This window comes from Oryzias latipes, chromosome 14, assembly GCF_053564925.1.
Source record: "Oryzias latipes strain Hd-rR chromosome 14, Olatipes_Hd-rR_3.1".
Taxonomy (NCBI): Eukaryota; Metazoa; Chordata; class Actinopteri; order Beloniformes; family Adrianichthyidae; genus Oryzias; species Oryzias latipes.
In genome coordinates, this window is record NC_136250.1 from 2,179,019 (window position 1) to 2,195,372 (window position 16,354).

A 16,354-nucleotide genomic window follows, 5' to 3' on the forward strand; every position below is an offset into this window, starting at 1 on the left:
AAAATGGAAAGAAAATCATTTTTTAAACATCTTGGCTATAACAAAAGAGCATACAATAAAAATATTACATAAAATAAAACTGTTTATTCTTTTCTCTCTGTTACTTTAAACTGTATTTAAAGGTTGCTCTAAAAGTGACAAAGGAGACGGTTTTTCCACTAAAATCCCATTTTTTACCCATTTAAATTTGAAACCTGAACATGCACTTTAAAGTAATAAGAGACAATGCAGAGATATTTAGAAGCACTGACCCTTTCTAAAAAGTTAGAATATCATGGAAAAGTTGTGTATTCATTTCCGTAATTCCATTAAAAGAATGAAACTTTCATAGACTATAGATTCAGGGCCCACTGTTAAAGTCCTTTCAAGTTTTTATTTATTTTTGCATAAATTGGGGTTCCAGCTCATAATATTTATAAAAAATATTTAAAAAATTAAAAAATCTGCCCAAATTCTGCAAGACATAAATGTTCCCCAACTAATCATCTACTAAACTCAAAGCACCTGCACAGGTTCCCCAGATTCAGTTTGGTTTAATCGTCTCGGTTCTGTTCAACACGGGGAAGACTTCAGACTTGATAACTATCCAGAAGACCGTCATTGATCCCTCCATAGTCTGGATAAGCCACCAAAGCTCCTAGCTAAGGAGGCTGGTTGTTCACAGAACGCTGTGTCCATGCAGATCACCACAAAGGACTAAATGTAGCAGGAGAAGACGCTCCAGCAAAAGAGACGACCGTGGACTTCAGTAGATTATCCAAAGAAAAAGATTCAAGAAGCTGCAGACAATCCAGAACGAGCGGAACGAGGTGGAGGAGCAGCTTCACAAAACACCACATTCAGACGCATTCAGGAGACAAGACACCTCTGAGCCTGGACCAACGGAGGAAACGCCTCAACTGGGCCAAGAAGAAGAACTGGACTGTTGGCCAGTGGTCCAAGGTCCTGTTTTCTGATGAAACTCTGCCTTTCATTTGAGAATCAAGGTCCGAGGCTGTGGAGGAAGTCTGGCGAGCTGCTGGAGGTCCAGAGTGAAATCTCCACAGTCAGGATTTAGGCTGCACTGTCCAGCTCTGGTGTTGGGAAACTCTGCTTTCTTCAATCCAGAATCACTGCAACAGTCCAACAGAATGTTCTAGAAGACTCCAGGATTCCTTCTGCTGAGGATCTGGATGCAGATGCAGATTTCATCTTCCAGCAGAACCTGGCCCTTGTGCAGACCGTTGAAGGACGGAAGATGGACATATTGTTTTGAAATGACTTCAATCTGATCTATTTGATGTGATCATAATCTCTGTCTTTATCTTTCTGCAGAAACTGAGAAGTAAATTGTGATTTCTTCACTGTTCTGATTTTCTGAAATCCTATTTTTATGGGCTGGAATCCCAATGTATGTCAAAATAAACAAAGAAATACTGGAAATCAATCAAACAGTTACATTTTAAAGGGAATTAAACAAATGAATACTGAATATATATACACAATATATATATATATATATATATATATATATATAATGAATTTATAAATTGCCTGTATGTGAAGATGCAGAGGTTGTGGAAAACAACTGTTTTTCACATTTTCAAGGAGGTGCATAAAAAGTGGGGATATTTTACATTAATCGATTAACTGCAGGTTAACTCCATTACAAAGACTTTGAAACAAAACTGACAACAACAATCTGGCTTAAAGTTCTTTGAAGTAATTATAGATCAAAAACTTAAATTTGTTAATTAAATATTTCAGATCACTGGCTACAGATATGTGCTTAAAAAAGCACTGAACATTAAAGACCTTCTACAATGAATATTGCGTTTTTGGTGCTCTTAACAAGTTCTTGTAGCATTTTTCTTATGATGGAGGACATGTAAAAAGAATATTTGTTTAAAAATTGCATTGCATTGGATTTCTTTGTTCAAATCTTTATGAATCAGAAGCAGACGAAAACAGTGCTGTTGGAAAAAGCTTCTAGTTGTGATGTACAGACTGATGGGTGGACCAGCAGCTCCCTGCCCCGCTCCAAAGCATCCACCTGCAGAGTAATAGATCCATGTACGGGGCAGCCATCTTACACAGGTTCAGTTGTAGGTTCAACTCCCGCCCATGTATTGAAGTTTCCTCGGGCAAGATAATGAACCTCACAATTCTCCTGGTGGTTATAGGTTGGCTCTAGTGTTAGGGCAACAGAGTCGGCATGTGTGTGTGAACGGGACTGTGAGGCGCTTTGGTCCTCCTAAGAAGAGAGTAAAGCACTATATAAGTACGCCACTTACCATTTTACGTCTATGTTTTCCTCGTCCTAGCAGGCATCTGGATCTAAACTGTACGACTGGATAGTTCTGATATTGCTAACCATTTTGGTTGCACTGGTAATGTTAGGTTCGGGTTTTGAGCGGCTGTAAGCTAATGGGAGAGTGTAGACAAATGAATGATGGAAAGTGGGGGGCAGCTTACTGCGTACCAATGGTCCCGCCTACAACTCAGAGGTGAATTTCTAATGAACTCTACAGAAACTATGTCCTAGAATGCAACGTGGATTCTTTTATTTTTTTATTTTGGCTAAAACATCAAAATCATATTTAAAAACAACACTGGGTAAGCTTTGAAGATATTTATCGAAGCATCATTCACAAAGTATTTTAAGTATAAGAGATCAGAGTGGGATTCTAAATATGTATATAAACTTCTGATTTTGCATTGACTGAATACCTTACATTTTCTAAATATAAAGCAATACTTTGAAGAAATATCAAAGTTCTCTTAAAAAAACAGTGATGACTGCGCAGGAAAATGCTTATTTGTAATCATTGTATAGCTACTATGATTTTTTTTTTGATCATTGTAACATTTTTAGAAGCAGAAAATAAAACAAATTAGTACAGGATACAGACTTTTTAAAGGTACTCTAATTTGATGATCCCAATTATGTGCATCCACATTTGGTATTTATTTTTATAGTAACAGCCATTATTCTATAGTAATAACAATAATTATTTTTTATTAATTTAGCCTGTGAGAAAAAGAGAAAAGAAGGGAACTGCATTATGAGAACTTGGGCACTCCAGCAGCGCCTCCAGGTGGCTGAAGACAGATCAACTTCCTGTTTCTGTTTAGAAACAAAGCGAGTCCTCCTCATTCCTGCTCTGAGACTCGTTTTTATTTTTCAGGTTTAAGACCTAACAAATGAAAGCTCTAAGCCAATGTTATTAGATTTGTGTTGTTGATGTTACACTCTGGGAAAGTTTAATTCTTTTTCGGCACATAACGGTGGGAAAAGCCGGACCAGAAGTAGCTGGGGCTATCACATTATTTTGTGCTTGTAAGACAGGATTTTGTAGCTCGTGCTAAATGACGCAGCGTTGTCATAGCAACTCTGTAAATTAGCTGCATCCAATCATCTTCTCTGTTCCTCCTCTCAACATTTCCAGACCATCTCCATCTGTTTCCTGGCATTTATCTCTAGAACATCTACTATGATCTGTTCCTCTGATGATTTCATTCCTGATCCATCCTTGTCTCTCCCAAACCTCAACATCTTCATCTCTGCTACCTTTAGCTCTGCCTCTTGTCTTTGAGCCTCTGACCAGAGCAAACTTCCTCCTCTCTAAGATGTTCTTCCACCTGCTTCCTGCTCTCACTACAGATGATAAAGTCATCTGCAAACATCATGATCCACATAGATTCCTGTCTAACCTCATCTGTCAGTCTTTCTAGGAGGAGCTCAAAACCCAACATAGCACATCTCACCACTAAGTCTTACACTCCTACCTTGTATTTTTCTCTGCTGCTGAACATGACTTTTTAGTCATTCTTTAACCAGAGACATGACTGCTTTTCACGTTTTTTAATATTTTTAGCCCATCATTAGTCCTGATTTTCTGGAAAATATGGATAAAAACTTAACAACTAGAGTGGATAGAAAAAAATATCAGTAGTTTTATTTTAAAAAAAGCCCTGAAACATCAGGAAAAGATTCTGTGTACAGTTTTTACATGCTAAAATAATTTACAGAAAATTTGAATATGTTTCTTGTCCTCTTAAAATTTGGCTTTCCAGAAAAATGATAAATGAGCACAGTTACATGATAAAGTTTTGCAAAGTCTGTCATGGTTTGGTTCTTAGTTTTTTTTTGTTTATTACATTTGTTTTGGCTTGGTTCCTATGGAGGTTGACTGTGGCCTCTCCCAAATGGATCCTATACCCACTTGTAGTTCACCACGGGTCAGACTGCACTTAGTTGCCATTAGTGTCTATATTTAGAAAGCAGTTACTATTCCTTTGACTTTAAGCCTTATTCACACCTGCCCTTACGAGTGACAGGTCGTAGAGAGCACTTAAACAACATGCAGAAAAATGTTTTCTGCTGTTTCTTACGAGCTGGGAAATTGAGTCAGGGGAGGCAGGTGAAGCACTGACCTGCCATCATCCTATTGATATAATAAGTATTTGTCCAGCGATATGTGATACAAATGCAATTTCTGCATGATTTTAATAATTCCAATAATTTTTATTATCAAAATTGCTGTATATTTGTATCTTCTGTTCAATCACAGCGTAGGCGCAAAGATGAGGCAGCACTAAGCTCTGCCTCATGTAAGATTGTGCAATCCCCTACAAATTAGGTTGAGTGTATGTATGCCTTTTGCTTACAATGTCTATGCTAACAATGTAATGCTTTAGTCACAAGTTTCTCTACGCTATAGAAAAAAAATTGTTCGCTTATGTCCTTACTTTCTAAATAACAGTAAGAAAGACAGATGTAATAATTCAGCTCCAAGATTTCTTAAAACAGGATGTTCAATCAAAAACAAAGTTAAATTGCTTATAAAACTAAAAGGAGGAGCACTTTTAAACCAAAGTCATGGTGATTCTTATCCAGAGAAAGAGGCGAATGGACTTCATTTAGAAGTATAGCCAAGAACTGTGTACATTTTGTGTGTAAGAAAGAGACCGTGCATCCATTGAGGTCTGTAGCATCCATACATTTTACATTCCTCTTTGGCCCAATACCTATTATACTCTCATCTGCCACTTTATTGGGTACACCGGGTTGGACCCCCTTTTGCCTTCGGAACTGCCTTAATCCTTGGCAGCATTCAACAATGTTCTGGAAATATTCCTCAGAGAATTTGGTCTATATTGACATGACAGCATCACACAGTTGCTGCAGATTTGTTGGCTCCACATGATGATACAAATATCTTCTGTTCCACTACATCCCAAAGGTTTTCTATTGGGTTGAGATCTGGTTACTATGGAGGCCATTTGAGTCCAATGAACTCATTGTCATGTTCTAGAAACCAGTCTGAGATGATTCCAGCTTTATGACATGGCGCCTTATCCTGCTGGAAGTAGCCATGAGAAGATGGTCCACTGTGGTCAGAAAGGGATGGACATGGTCAGCATCAATACTCAGGTAGGCTGTGGTGTTGGAACCATGGTCAGTTGTTACTAAGGAGTTCAAAGCGTGCCAAGAAAAATATCTCCCACACTTTTCACCACCACCACCACCAGCCTGATCCATTGATACAAGGCAGAATGGATCTATGCTTTCATGTTGTTGACGCCAAATTCTGACCTTTCCATCCAAATGTGACAGCAGAAATAGAGACTCATCAGAGCAATCTTCTATTGTCCAGTTTTGCTGAGTCTGTGTGAATTGTAGCCTCAGTTTCCTGTTCTTAGCTGACAGGACTGGTACTCAGTGTGGTTTTCTGCCGTTGAAGTCCATCTGCCTCAAGGTTGGAGGTGTTGTGTGTTCAGAGATGCTCTTCTGCAGACCTCGTCTGGAACCAGTGGTTGTTAGAGTTCCTGTTGTCTTTCTTTTATCTGGAACCAGTCTGGTTATTCTCCTCTGACCTCTGGCATCAACAAGGCATTTCCGCCCTCAGAACTGCAGCTCACTGGATGTTTTCTCTATTTCAGACAATCCTCTGGAAACCCTAGAAATGATTGTGGGTCAAAATCCCAGTAGATCAGCAGTTTCTGAAATCCTCAGACCAGTCCATCTGGCACCAACAACCATGCCACGTTCAAAGTCACTTTAGTCACCTTTCTTCCCCATTTTGATGCTCGGTTTGAACTACAGCAGACCGTCTTGGCCATGTCCACATGCCTAAATGCATTGTGTTGCTACCATGTGATTGGCCATTAAAGGTCTACCTAATAAAGTGGCTGGTGAGTGTTTATATTGAAAAGAAGGATGATTAAGTTAGGGAACACAATCAATAGTTGAGAAATATATTGGGAGCATAGGCTTATTCATTCATCTTCTAAACCCGTTTTGTCCCTTTTGGGGTCACAAGGCTTTCGGTAGGCAAAGGCAGGGGACATCCTGGACAGATCGCCAGTCTGTCCCAGGGCAGAGCATACGTATGTAAAACCAAAAAGTCAGGTGTCTCACAAACCCCAAACCTCATCACTGCTTTTGGGTAAGGCTTTCATCACTATGTTATAACTTTTTGTTATTGATCTAACTGGACCAACCTATCAGCCTTTGTTGTGCCCTGCCAGTCTAGCTGCAACACTGTCACCACTGGGTCCTTGGACACCAAAACCCACAATGCCTCTCTGAAGCACTTGCTTTCAATGAAGGCACCTGCTTGGCTTTTCTTGTGTAACGTAAAAGGTGATACTATGGTTGCATAAATATAACACATACCTACAGGCAGTGGGTTTGACAATTAGCCGTAATGCAGAATTATCCTTTGCAGCATTGATATACGATCATCATTTTTTGGCACAGTGTATTACCCACGTTCTGTCTTATTTGTCTAATAATCAGCAGAAAGGAACATTGTAAAGTATTTAATAAATAAACAAACAGTGATCATATACAAAATTGGAAACATTTTTTTAAGGTTTTAATCGATTAGGTCTCATGATTTAAAAAAAAAAACCTGGCTGTGACTGAACCTAGAATCTAACCCACAACCTGCAATGCCTACAGTGCCACAGGCCACGGAACAGTACCCTCTGTGGACCAGACACTCACAGGTCAAGTCATTCTCACACATGCTGAAAATGGCTCCATTTATTTTTTTCAACCTGCCACCTTTTTTATTAACCGAGGCAATTTCTGGACAAAGAAGCAGTCAGTAATGTGCCAACAGAAAGTGCGTGTTTAAAATGTGTGCTTTACATTTTTTGTATTGATAAATGTGAACAAAACTTTACACTCTAATGTTGTCAAAGATTTCTAAACTGTTCTTGCACACATCACACAGACCTGTATATCTACTGTATATCAATGTTGTGATGCAGTCCAGAACAGCAGGTTTCTCACATACAAGCTTTCAAGACTAAATCAATTTTAATCTACTTAAATTTTATTATATTTACTTCATGTTGTGTTAAAAATTCAGCTTAGAATTGTATAACTTGTGTCCTTACCTTTATTCATTTGAACAATATGACTCAACATTTTATGAGTCCTTCTTTACAACATGAATTGTTTCAGTTGACAAACGCATTTAAGTATTTTTAAGATTTAGGAGGAATGACACCAGTATTGTTGTTGTCTTGTGAGGACAAGTGACTAGGAACATGCAGACAGACCAGGACTTACAGGACCTGCAACAAAGTGTAAAAGGGGGTGGTGTGCAAAATCTAGCACACTCACTGATAACTGGAGGACTGCTGTTGGTAGAGTGCGCCCAGCCCTTCCCAGTGCGGCTTGACACTGGGAAAGAAACTAAGGGGACTCCTGTAAAAATGTGGAAATCAGAAAATAAGGAGTGCTGAGGATGTCAAGTAAAGACGAGGCCTGCCAATAAGAAGTCTGTTAAAAAAAACAAAAAGAGCAGCAATAAACAGTAAAGCTTTACAATACAGTGGACAAGTGTTTGCTCAGGTGGGAAAAGCATTTTAGTGCCAAGAATCTTTTTCCAAAATAACCACTGTGTGATGTTGCTGTTGCTAGCATTAAGAAAGTTAGCTTCATTGGGCATTTTCCAGTGGTCCCTTGAACCAACACGGTTGCTAAATTCTAATTAAATATAAGTCCTGATTGGTTGTAGACCATTATCTGTCAATCTCCTCCGTGTCATGTTTCCTGTAAAGTACAAAATGTCTTCATCTTGGCAAATTTACATGAGCTGTGATTATTTGATACTGTAAAAGTTTTTTTTCTAAAATAGGTTTCAACTTTGAGAGAGCTTAAACAAAAGAGAAAAGTGTGAAAATATTTATGTCTGTTAAAGAAAAAGTGTGTGGTGGGGGGTTTTGCTGCCTTAAAAATGTATAATTATTATGAAAAATAGAGCTGAATACTTTGTAGCAGCTTATTTTCAGAACATAAGTCCTGTGGTTAACGGGGGACCACTGTAAATGTCATTCCAGGGGTTATTATGAACACTTGTTAGAAGTTTTCTTTTAGGTTACCTCAACACTGGGATGGTCTTGAACTCAGTTTAAATAGGTGGTCATTGCTGGTTTGGTTTATTTTGGACCATTGACTGTATAAGAGAACTGAAAAGAGCAAGTTTGACGTCACCCATAGAAAATGCCTCCAGCTAAATAAAGCCAATTCTGTTGCCATTTTTCCGCCATACAGATGCTGCCACTTGGAGCCAGACAAAGTTAGCAAACAGTGATTGGTGCAAGTCGGTCTGAGTCAAGGTTTCTAGGGCAGCCAGTGTTACCAGTCAGGAGTGAGCTTGTTGGAAGTCCACACCCACACTGAAGGTGGGCCAGGAGAATCTGTCAATCTAAAGTTTGGAATTTTCAAGGTGGGGGCCAGCAGGCGCCAGGTGCTTTTACTGAGGGAATCTGATTGGTTAGTTTATAACTTGAATAACTTGCAATATAGAAACATATAATGGAAAAAAAGAGTATTTTAAAAAAGATGTTAAAAAAGCTATCTGAGAAGATGGAATGACTAAGCTTTAGCTGTTGATTTCTCCATAGAAATCTAAGGGAATTTCGCTTCTTGGAGCAAATGGGTACTTCCTGTTTGGATGGGGGAGGGGTCACTCAGTCCAGTTCTCTTATATAGTTACTGTTTTGAACACAGCGTTCTCATTCGCAAACCAAAGCTTAAGTATACCAGACCACCTGGAAGAATCACACAGTTACAACTGCTGCTCATGTGTGGAGAGTGTGACCTTGACTTGGAAGGAAAAATAGCTTCAAGAATAAAACAGGGGGGTCATGCAAGTCCCCTGGGTGGGCTTTTTTTTCCAATCCTGATCAAAATCTTAAAACCAGTATAGAAATTGCATGAGTTTGCATTTTGCATGAATTTTGACAAGGTTCTAAGTAAAGTTTCAAACTATATGAATAAGAACAAGAGGCCAAACATTTTGAGCAGACAATTAAATTTAAACCTTGTAACTGATATGGACTTTTAAGTAGCTAATTACTTAGCCAATTGAAAGTTTAGAAACATAGTACAATTTTTGTTTTTCAGTTTAACATCTTCAGTATTTTCTGTTCCTTTAACTGTTCAGCATGTGGTCTATTATACACCCAAAGGCTCTGATGGGCAAGAAAGCTTCTGTTGAGACCTCTCTACTTCCAAGTGACACTAGCTATGGATCTTGTTGGACCATAATGCGATGACAACAGTACAATGTCAGTCAGGTTTATTATTACTGAGCGACACAGCTTAGATAGAAAATGACAACATGAGCAGATTAAAATGAACTACAAAAAATAAACCAAACTGTGTGAGGATCTCTGTGTGCCTTCATCTATGTGTTCACTGTTACACCTGGCAGCAGGTCAAATCAGGGCAACTTGTTCTTGGGCTGCTAGAATTGCAAACATGTTGAAAAAGTGAGTTTGACAGAATTATCTCTAACCTGCTTATAATATCCTGAACTATTCCCAACTTAGTTTCCATGGGTTATAGAGGTTATGTGAGGAAATGTATGACATTTTTTGTGAGCCTCAAGCAAGTTTCAGATCACATTTTGCAGTGTGTTTGAATATCTTTTGATATTTCGAAAAGATTGAACTAAGTTCACGACGCATTGCTTCAGTTCTCAAGCATAACCAAGAAATGACATCATCCATTTGAAACAGGAGTTTTCTTCGTTTTCAATGACAGATAAGGACTGTAAACATGCTGTAAACATGGACCACGAGCAGTAGATGCTCGTTCCAAGAAATGGGAATTGACTGTGATTAGGCTGGAGTTTTGCATTACTTTTCCAGAATGAAACAAAGCGTTATGAAAACACTTTTTTATAGCTAAATACCCCTACATGATTGGAAGTGAAAATATTTGCTAATTTCAATGCTTTCTTGTGATTTTTGTTTCTATGCAGTTGCTCGAAAAAACAGAGCTGATAGTGTCAGAGATGACAGATTAACAAATTGTGAGTTTAAAGATTTTCTTAACCCAAAGAACATTTTCACACCATGAATAGTTAATTAGTTTTCAAGCAGCATTCTGTTGACATTACTCCTGATGAAATAAAGCATTTAGAGCTAAATCATGCAGTAGTAAGATGCCCCTTTACAATGTTCCGAACATTTTTGCCTACTTTCAAAAGAGGAAGGAACATGGACACACCTGACTGCTATTGGTGCATTCAACATTTTGATTATTATAGATATGAAAGCCATTGGAGCTCAATCACAATCTGTACATGCACAATTGTGATACACTCAGCAGAGACAAGGGAGAAATGTTCAGCAGTTTTCCTTGTTCTTCCCAGTAACCATGGTTTGGTTAAAAAAAAATAGGGGTATAATGATTAATCGACCTAATTGATTAATCAATTTATATCATAAAATCCAACCACATCCATCTGTCTGAGGAAAGTTATTGATCAAATCGGCCTCTACCATTATACATTCCTTTCAAAATAAATAAATCGATTACATTGATATTGGAAAATACAATTTGGATTGAGACATGGTGGATTTATTCTACTATGAGGTAAAAACGAAAGTACATATCAGAAGACAACACACACGTGATGTCATCAAAAACATCATTCCATCAGTCCATCATTCCAGTCCAATCTGTGGAAACACTTTGAATTCAGCAAAGACATGTGACCATCCAGCAGTGCTTCTCAATTATTTTTTACTAGTGCCCACTAGGAAAAGGAAAATGCCCCCCCCCCCACCCCCCACCCACACACACACTCTCGCGGTGACAATATATTAGGTTAGTATCTATATATTGTGTAAGTATACCTGAAATTGCATCTTCTAACAATAACAAAAGAAAAAAATTATATAAATCCACTTTCAACAAATATTACCTTTATTTAGCCACAGGAACCCTGTTCTAGTCTAAAACAGAAAAGAAGCTTAAAGTGCCTGAAATAAAAAAAAATCTGTCATTCATTATTTAAACTAGAAACATTTTGACCAACTGAACCATTTGATGGTGAGAAAAATAATTCAATTAATAAATAATATTAGATGTAAATTGATCTGAAACATTAACACAGCAGCACCAATATATTTAACGTTTTTAGTCTGAAGAAATAGATAAAAACATTGTGCTGTTTTTTTTCTAAATGATGGATTGTTTATCTATGATGTCATAAAGTGCAGCTGTTTTCCTGCATTACCTGCCGTCTTTATGTCAAATACTGACACCAACTAAACGACAGGCAGAAGTAAAAAATACATTGATGGAAAATAAAGACGTCATCAAAATGTCTACAATAGTTCATAAAGAATGACATTATTAGCATGAGCTGAGTCATCTAAAGGCATGTGATGATCCTGGTGTTGCACAATCTAGGCAGCGCTCCGCGTGCAGGTTTCACCTGGCAGCCTGAGCCCACTACCCCTCCCCCTTCGTTCTCACACACGCGTGTGACAGGAGCAGCTGCAGGGACAGCAGTTCACAGTTTCAGGCTCTTACAAACTCTATCATAAAAAAGATAACAGTAAACTAATAGTGGGGCAGATTTCCTTCCAAGCACTGAGCCGCTGACACTGCACACCCCCTTTTGCGCCCCGAGCAATTGCCCGTACTACCTGTGCCTAAAACCACTACTACTGCGTGCCACCCCCGGCATCGCATCACGTATTTGAGAAGCACTGGATTGTTTGAGTGTTTTTAATTGTTTTTAGGGTTTGAGTTATTTAAAAAATAAGAGGAGAGCAGGGGGAATTCTTAACCATTTTAAAATGATATGTTCAAACAAAGCAGAGGTGCATTTATGTTGTTGTGTGTTACTTACGGAGTTTCCATGCTTTTTCTGCAGTGGGTTAAAGAAAGAGGAGGATCTGGAGAACAGCACAGACAGAGAATTTTTTTTTAAAAAGGAACAAAGCTGCTCCAAGCAGAAAATACTCTATATATAATTATATATGACGACTAAATGCATAGACAAAACATGTTTTCTTATTTAAAATAAATATTTTCATTAATACTACTAAGTCTCTTGAGTTTTTTTTACATTTAAAGGATTCTATTCCTTGTATTATAGTGGCTTTTTAAGAAAATAACCTGTTTTGCTTGTGAAGTGATTTACAATGTGCCATCCTAGTAGATCATAGGAGTTAGGAGTTTCTTCACTTCAAGCTTATAAACTGGAGGGTGACATGAGGAAATGTTAAAAGTAGAAGCCATAATAAATATGGCGGGCAAACAAAGTAGCTCATGGCTGCACTTGCTTAATACAACTGCTGTTCCACTGTCAATTGGATTCAATTGGAGCAGCGGTTTATTTTATTGATACATTCAAAATCACGTTTATACTTTCATAATAATTTCACAGGCTGGATTAAGCCTGTATACGGGTTTGATTTGGCCTGCAGGGTGCACGTTTGGGACACCCCAGTTTTAAAGCTTAACAGCTTTTGCTTTTTTAGATGCCGTTTTTGAGCATTATCCTGCTTTTACCAGAAAGACGTGTTAGTTTTCTAATAGTAGCACTGCAGCCTTTGTTAAACGCTGTGTTGCAAAAGATCTTTTAATATTTCATCCCACCTCTTTTCTTCTTGAGTTTCTTCCGGCGTTGCTTGTTGACAAAGAAGGCAGCCATTGTGCTGAACAGGATGGCTGCTGCGAGGAAGCAGATGGTGGCCACAATGCCAGCCACGACAGGCCGAGTCAGTCCACGCTCATCCACCATTTCTGGAGGGGGGAAGAAATCTGGAAGATGGGAATCATAATAAAATGTTGAGAAAGTATTACCACAATGATAAAGTGGTGGTGCTGTCAGCTTGTGTATGCTATTACACTGATGATGTAGCATCCTCCAAACTAAATCTTATGTCAGCATGCATTTCTTTCTCCTGAATAATGGCTAATTACACTGTTTGAATAGCTGTGAGTCCCTTTAGAAAGAGCGTGTTGCCCTGTCAGGCTTTAATAATTTACCAATGACATGATGTGACTTCAAATCTAAGAGACTTTTTACTAAATCACTGATGATCAAAGGAAATTACTTTAACCCTCGTGCTGCTGATGATTTTATATTGTGGCCACCAGGCCATAATATAAAAAACAAATCCCAACATTTTTCCATTTAAGGGAACTATATCATGCAAAACAAATTTTTTGAGCTTTTAAGGGTATGATAATGTTTATTCCTCAAAAAGACAATCAGTTCAAGCATTTCTGATCAGTCTTCTAAAAACCTGCTCTCTGAGCACCAGCCCCTCCCAATCCACAAAAACAAGTTGGTTCTTACATTGTGATGTCACAAAGTGACTCCCTTCCAGGAGGAGTCTGTGCTGTCAGCTCCGCCCCCAGACTAACACACACACACTTTCTCTGTGGAGCCAGTGGTGATCGGCTAAACTCTTTCCTTTTATTTGCACAATATGCACATCCATCTTTGCAAAAAGTTCGGATGTTGTTTGTTTCTGTGGGAGAAACGCAGACACACTGCCAAGGCAGACTGTAGGATGACGTCATGAAATGGGTGATACCCACACACAGAGAAGGGCGGAGCCTCAGAGATCCAGTTGTATTATTTCCGGGTTGGAAAAGAGCTCAGGAAAATCACAAATATTTAACAAAAAACTAACTAACTACCACGCTGCAGATTGCAGTGAGGTAGTTAGCATTCATGCCTCACAGCAGGAGGCCCTGGTTCAAATCCCTGCTGGGAGCCTTGACCGTGTCCCTGTACATACTTTCCTCTGGCTTCCTCTCTGAGTCCAAAAACATGCTTTACAGGTTGATTGGTGACACCAAACCCTCCCTTATGTGTGAGTGCATGTCTGTTTTTGTCTTCTTTTCCTTTGAGCTTTTTTCTTCAGGTGTAACTACAGTGAATTGGCTTCGTCCATCTAACCTTGTCTACTCTACTGCATCCTCTACTCTGACAGCAGCTACCTTCATGTTTTCCTTCACTGCATCGAGAAACCTCCTCTTTGGTGCTCTCCTCTATACCTCTTGAATGGCAGCTCTAGACTCAGCATCTTTGTCGGTCTGTGTGCGGTCCTGTAAGGCAGTGGTCCTCAGCCTTTTTCAGGCCACAGACTAGTTTAATACGTTCATGGACTGGACTGTACAAGGCTCAAGTGAGTGTCTGATTTTTGTTTTTGCCTACAGTTTCTCTTAACTTTTGAGGGTTAAGTTTATCTTCATCTTCATCCGTAAAATATCTGCGGCGGCTTCTAACTTTATTTGTAGATTTGGTGTAAGAACCATTAAAATATGTTCAAGATGGGTCTCAGTAACTCAGACATTTGCGAGCACTGTGATAATAATCTACCCGACAATTACATGCATGCACTGTGGTTCTGCACTCCTGTCCAGGCTCTCTGGCAGCAGGTATGTGCCGATTTATCAGTCTGGCTTAAGGTTTCAATCACTGCCTCACCGTCACTTTGTGTGCTTGGTGACATGAGTGCCATCGATATAGAAGAAGGATTAGCATCTATCATTTTCATAACTCTTTGTATTGCCAAAAAAACTATTTTAATAAATTGGAAAAACAAGAAAAATATAAACATAAGTCAACACAGAAATCTGCTGTTTGATCATATCAGCTTGGAAAAAATGTCAGCCCAAAGCTCAAGTAACTTTGAAAGAATTCAGTCTCTCTGGTCTCCTGTGGTTGACTCCATGACTTAGGGGGTGGAGGGCTTGGTCGTCGCTGCTCCTTGCCCTTCTGCCGTGGTTTGGGGTGGGGGTCGGGGCTTCCGGTGCCTGGCGGGGGCGGTGGGGGGCTCCGTTGGTCGGGGGGTCGGGTCCGGTGCCTGGGTGGGGCGGGCTGGGGCGCTGCGTGGTCCTCTGGGCTTGGGTGTGGGGGTGCGTGGTGGGGGGGTGGGGTGGTGGTCTGGCTTGGCTTGGGGGGGTGGTCCCTTTGCCTGTGCTGGGGGGGGTTGGCGGGGGGCCCTGCTCGGGTGGGGGGGGCCCAGCGGCGCCGGATGGGCTGCCCATCTGCACCTGGGGCTGGGATCGGCCCTTCCCTGGCTCTGGGACGGGACAACCCTCTCGGGGCCCCCGGTCGCTCTGGGTGTCACCCGCTTCGGGTGCGGGGTCTGGGGTGGGGTGGGGTGGGGGGCTTGTCGGCCCTGTCCTGTGGGGGGGCGTTCTGGGGGGGAGGGGGGGCCCATTATTAGTACGGGTCGGGGGGGCTAGCGGGTCGGGGTCTCCGCTGAGGCAATCAGTGGTTGCCTCGGCCGGTTGGCCTCCTCGGTCCCGTCGAGGCCTGACCAGAGCTCTTCTAGGGCCGGCGTCTGGGGGTGGGGGCCTGGGCTTGCTCCGGGGGGGGGCGACGCTTTCTGGCTCCTCTCTCTCTGTGTGGGGTGGGTGGTGCCGGGCCTGGGGTATCGGCGCCTCCGGGGGTGGGCCCCTGGGCTGGGTGGCCCTGGCCCCTTTGCTGGGGGTGGGCTGGGGGACGGCTGTTTGACCACCGGGGGACAGTCTACCAGCTGTCCCCAACTTACCCCCTTCCTTATATAACCTCATATTAGGGTGAGGGGGTGGGGGGTCTAGCCTGCGATGCGCCTTGGGGGGGGGCTACTTGGGAGTGGCCCCCCTCCTATGGTTGCCGTATGGAGTGGGCCCCCCCTCTTTCGGTTTTATTTGCACCTTAGACATGTAGGGTCCTTGGTAGGGGGGGTGCTTGGACATCACTGCAAGCAAGCAGCAGATGTCCTCCTGGCACCCTACCCGCCAATTTTAACCGCACCTTAGACATTTAGGGCCCCTTGGTGTGGAGGGTGAGGGGACATCACTGTGAGTAATCAGGAGATGTCCCCTTAGTGCCCTACTCGCCAATTTTAACTGCACCCCCCTTAGTACACACACCCCTCCCCCTTCAATATATACATTCAAACATAAACACACACACATGCACACAAACACCCTCTCAAACACCCATACACGCACACACATTTTACAAGGAAGGTGGGACCTGGGTCCATCTGTCCCCTACCCCTTCCCTGGTGGGGGGTGCGGGCCCCTTGGCGATGG

The 16,354-nt window shown here is 41.0% G+C and overlaps 1 protein-coding gene across 6 annotated transcripts in view; it reads right to left on the reverse strand.

Moving 5' to 3' along the window:
* The window catches only part of igsf9bb (immunoglobulin superfamily, member 9Bb), a 136,577-nt gene that overhangs the window by 22,052 nt on the left and 98,171 nt on the right, over positions 1–16,354 (reverse strand). For 4 of the 6 annotated variants that reach the window (XM_078931067.1, XM_078931069.1, XM_078931066.1 and 1 more), the window contains exons 16-18: positions 12,908–13,072; positions 12,156–12,201; positions 7,622–7,705 (exon numbers count right to left, since the gene is read on the reverse strand). In XM_078931067.1, coding sequence (XP_078787193.1) covers positions 7,622–7,705; positions 12,156–12,201; positions 12,908–13,072 — 295 coding nt within the window. The remainder of the gene's footprint in view (positions 1–7,621; positions 7,706–12,155; positions 12,202–12,907; positions 13,073–16,354) is intronic. The other 2 variants (XM_023962303.2, XM_023962302.2) reach the window with 1 other exon arrangement.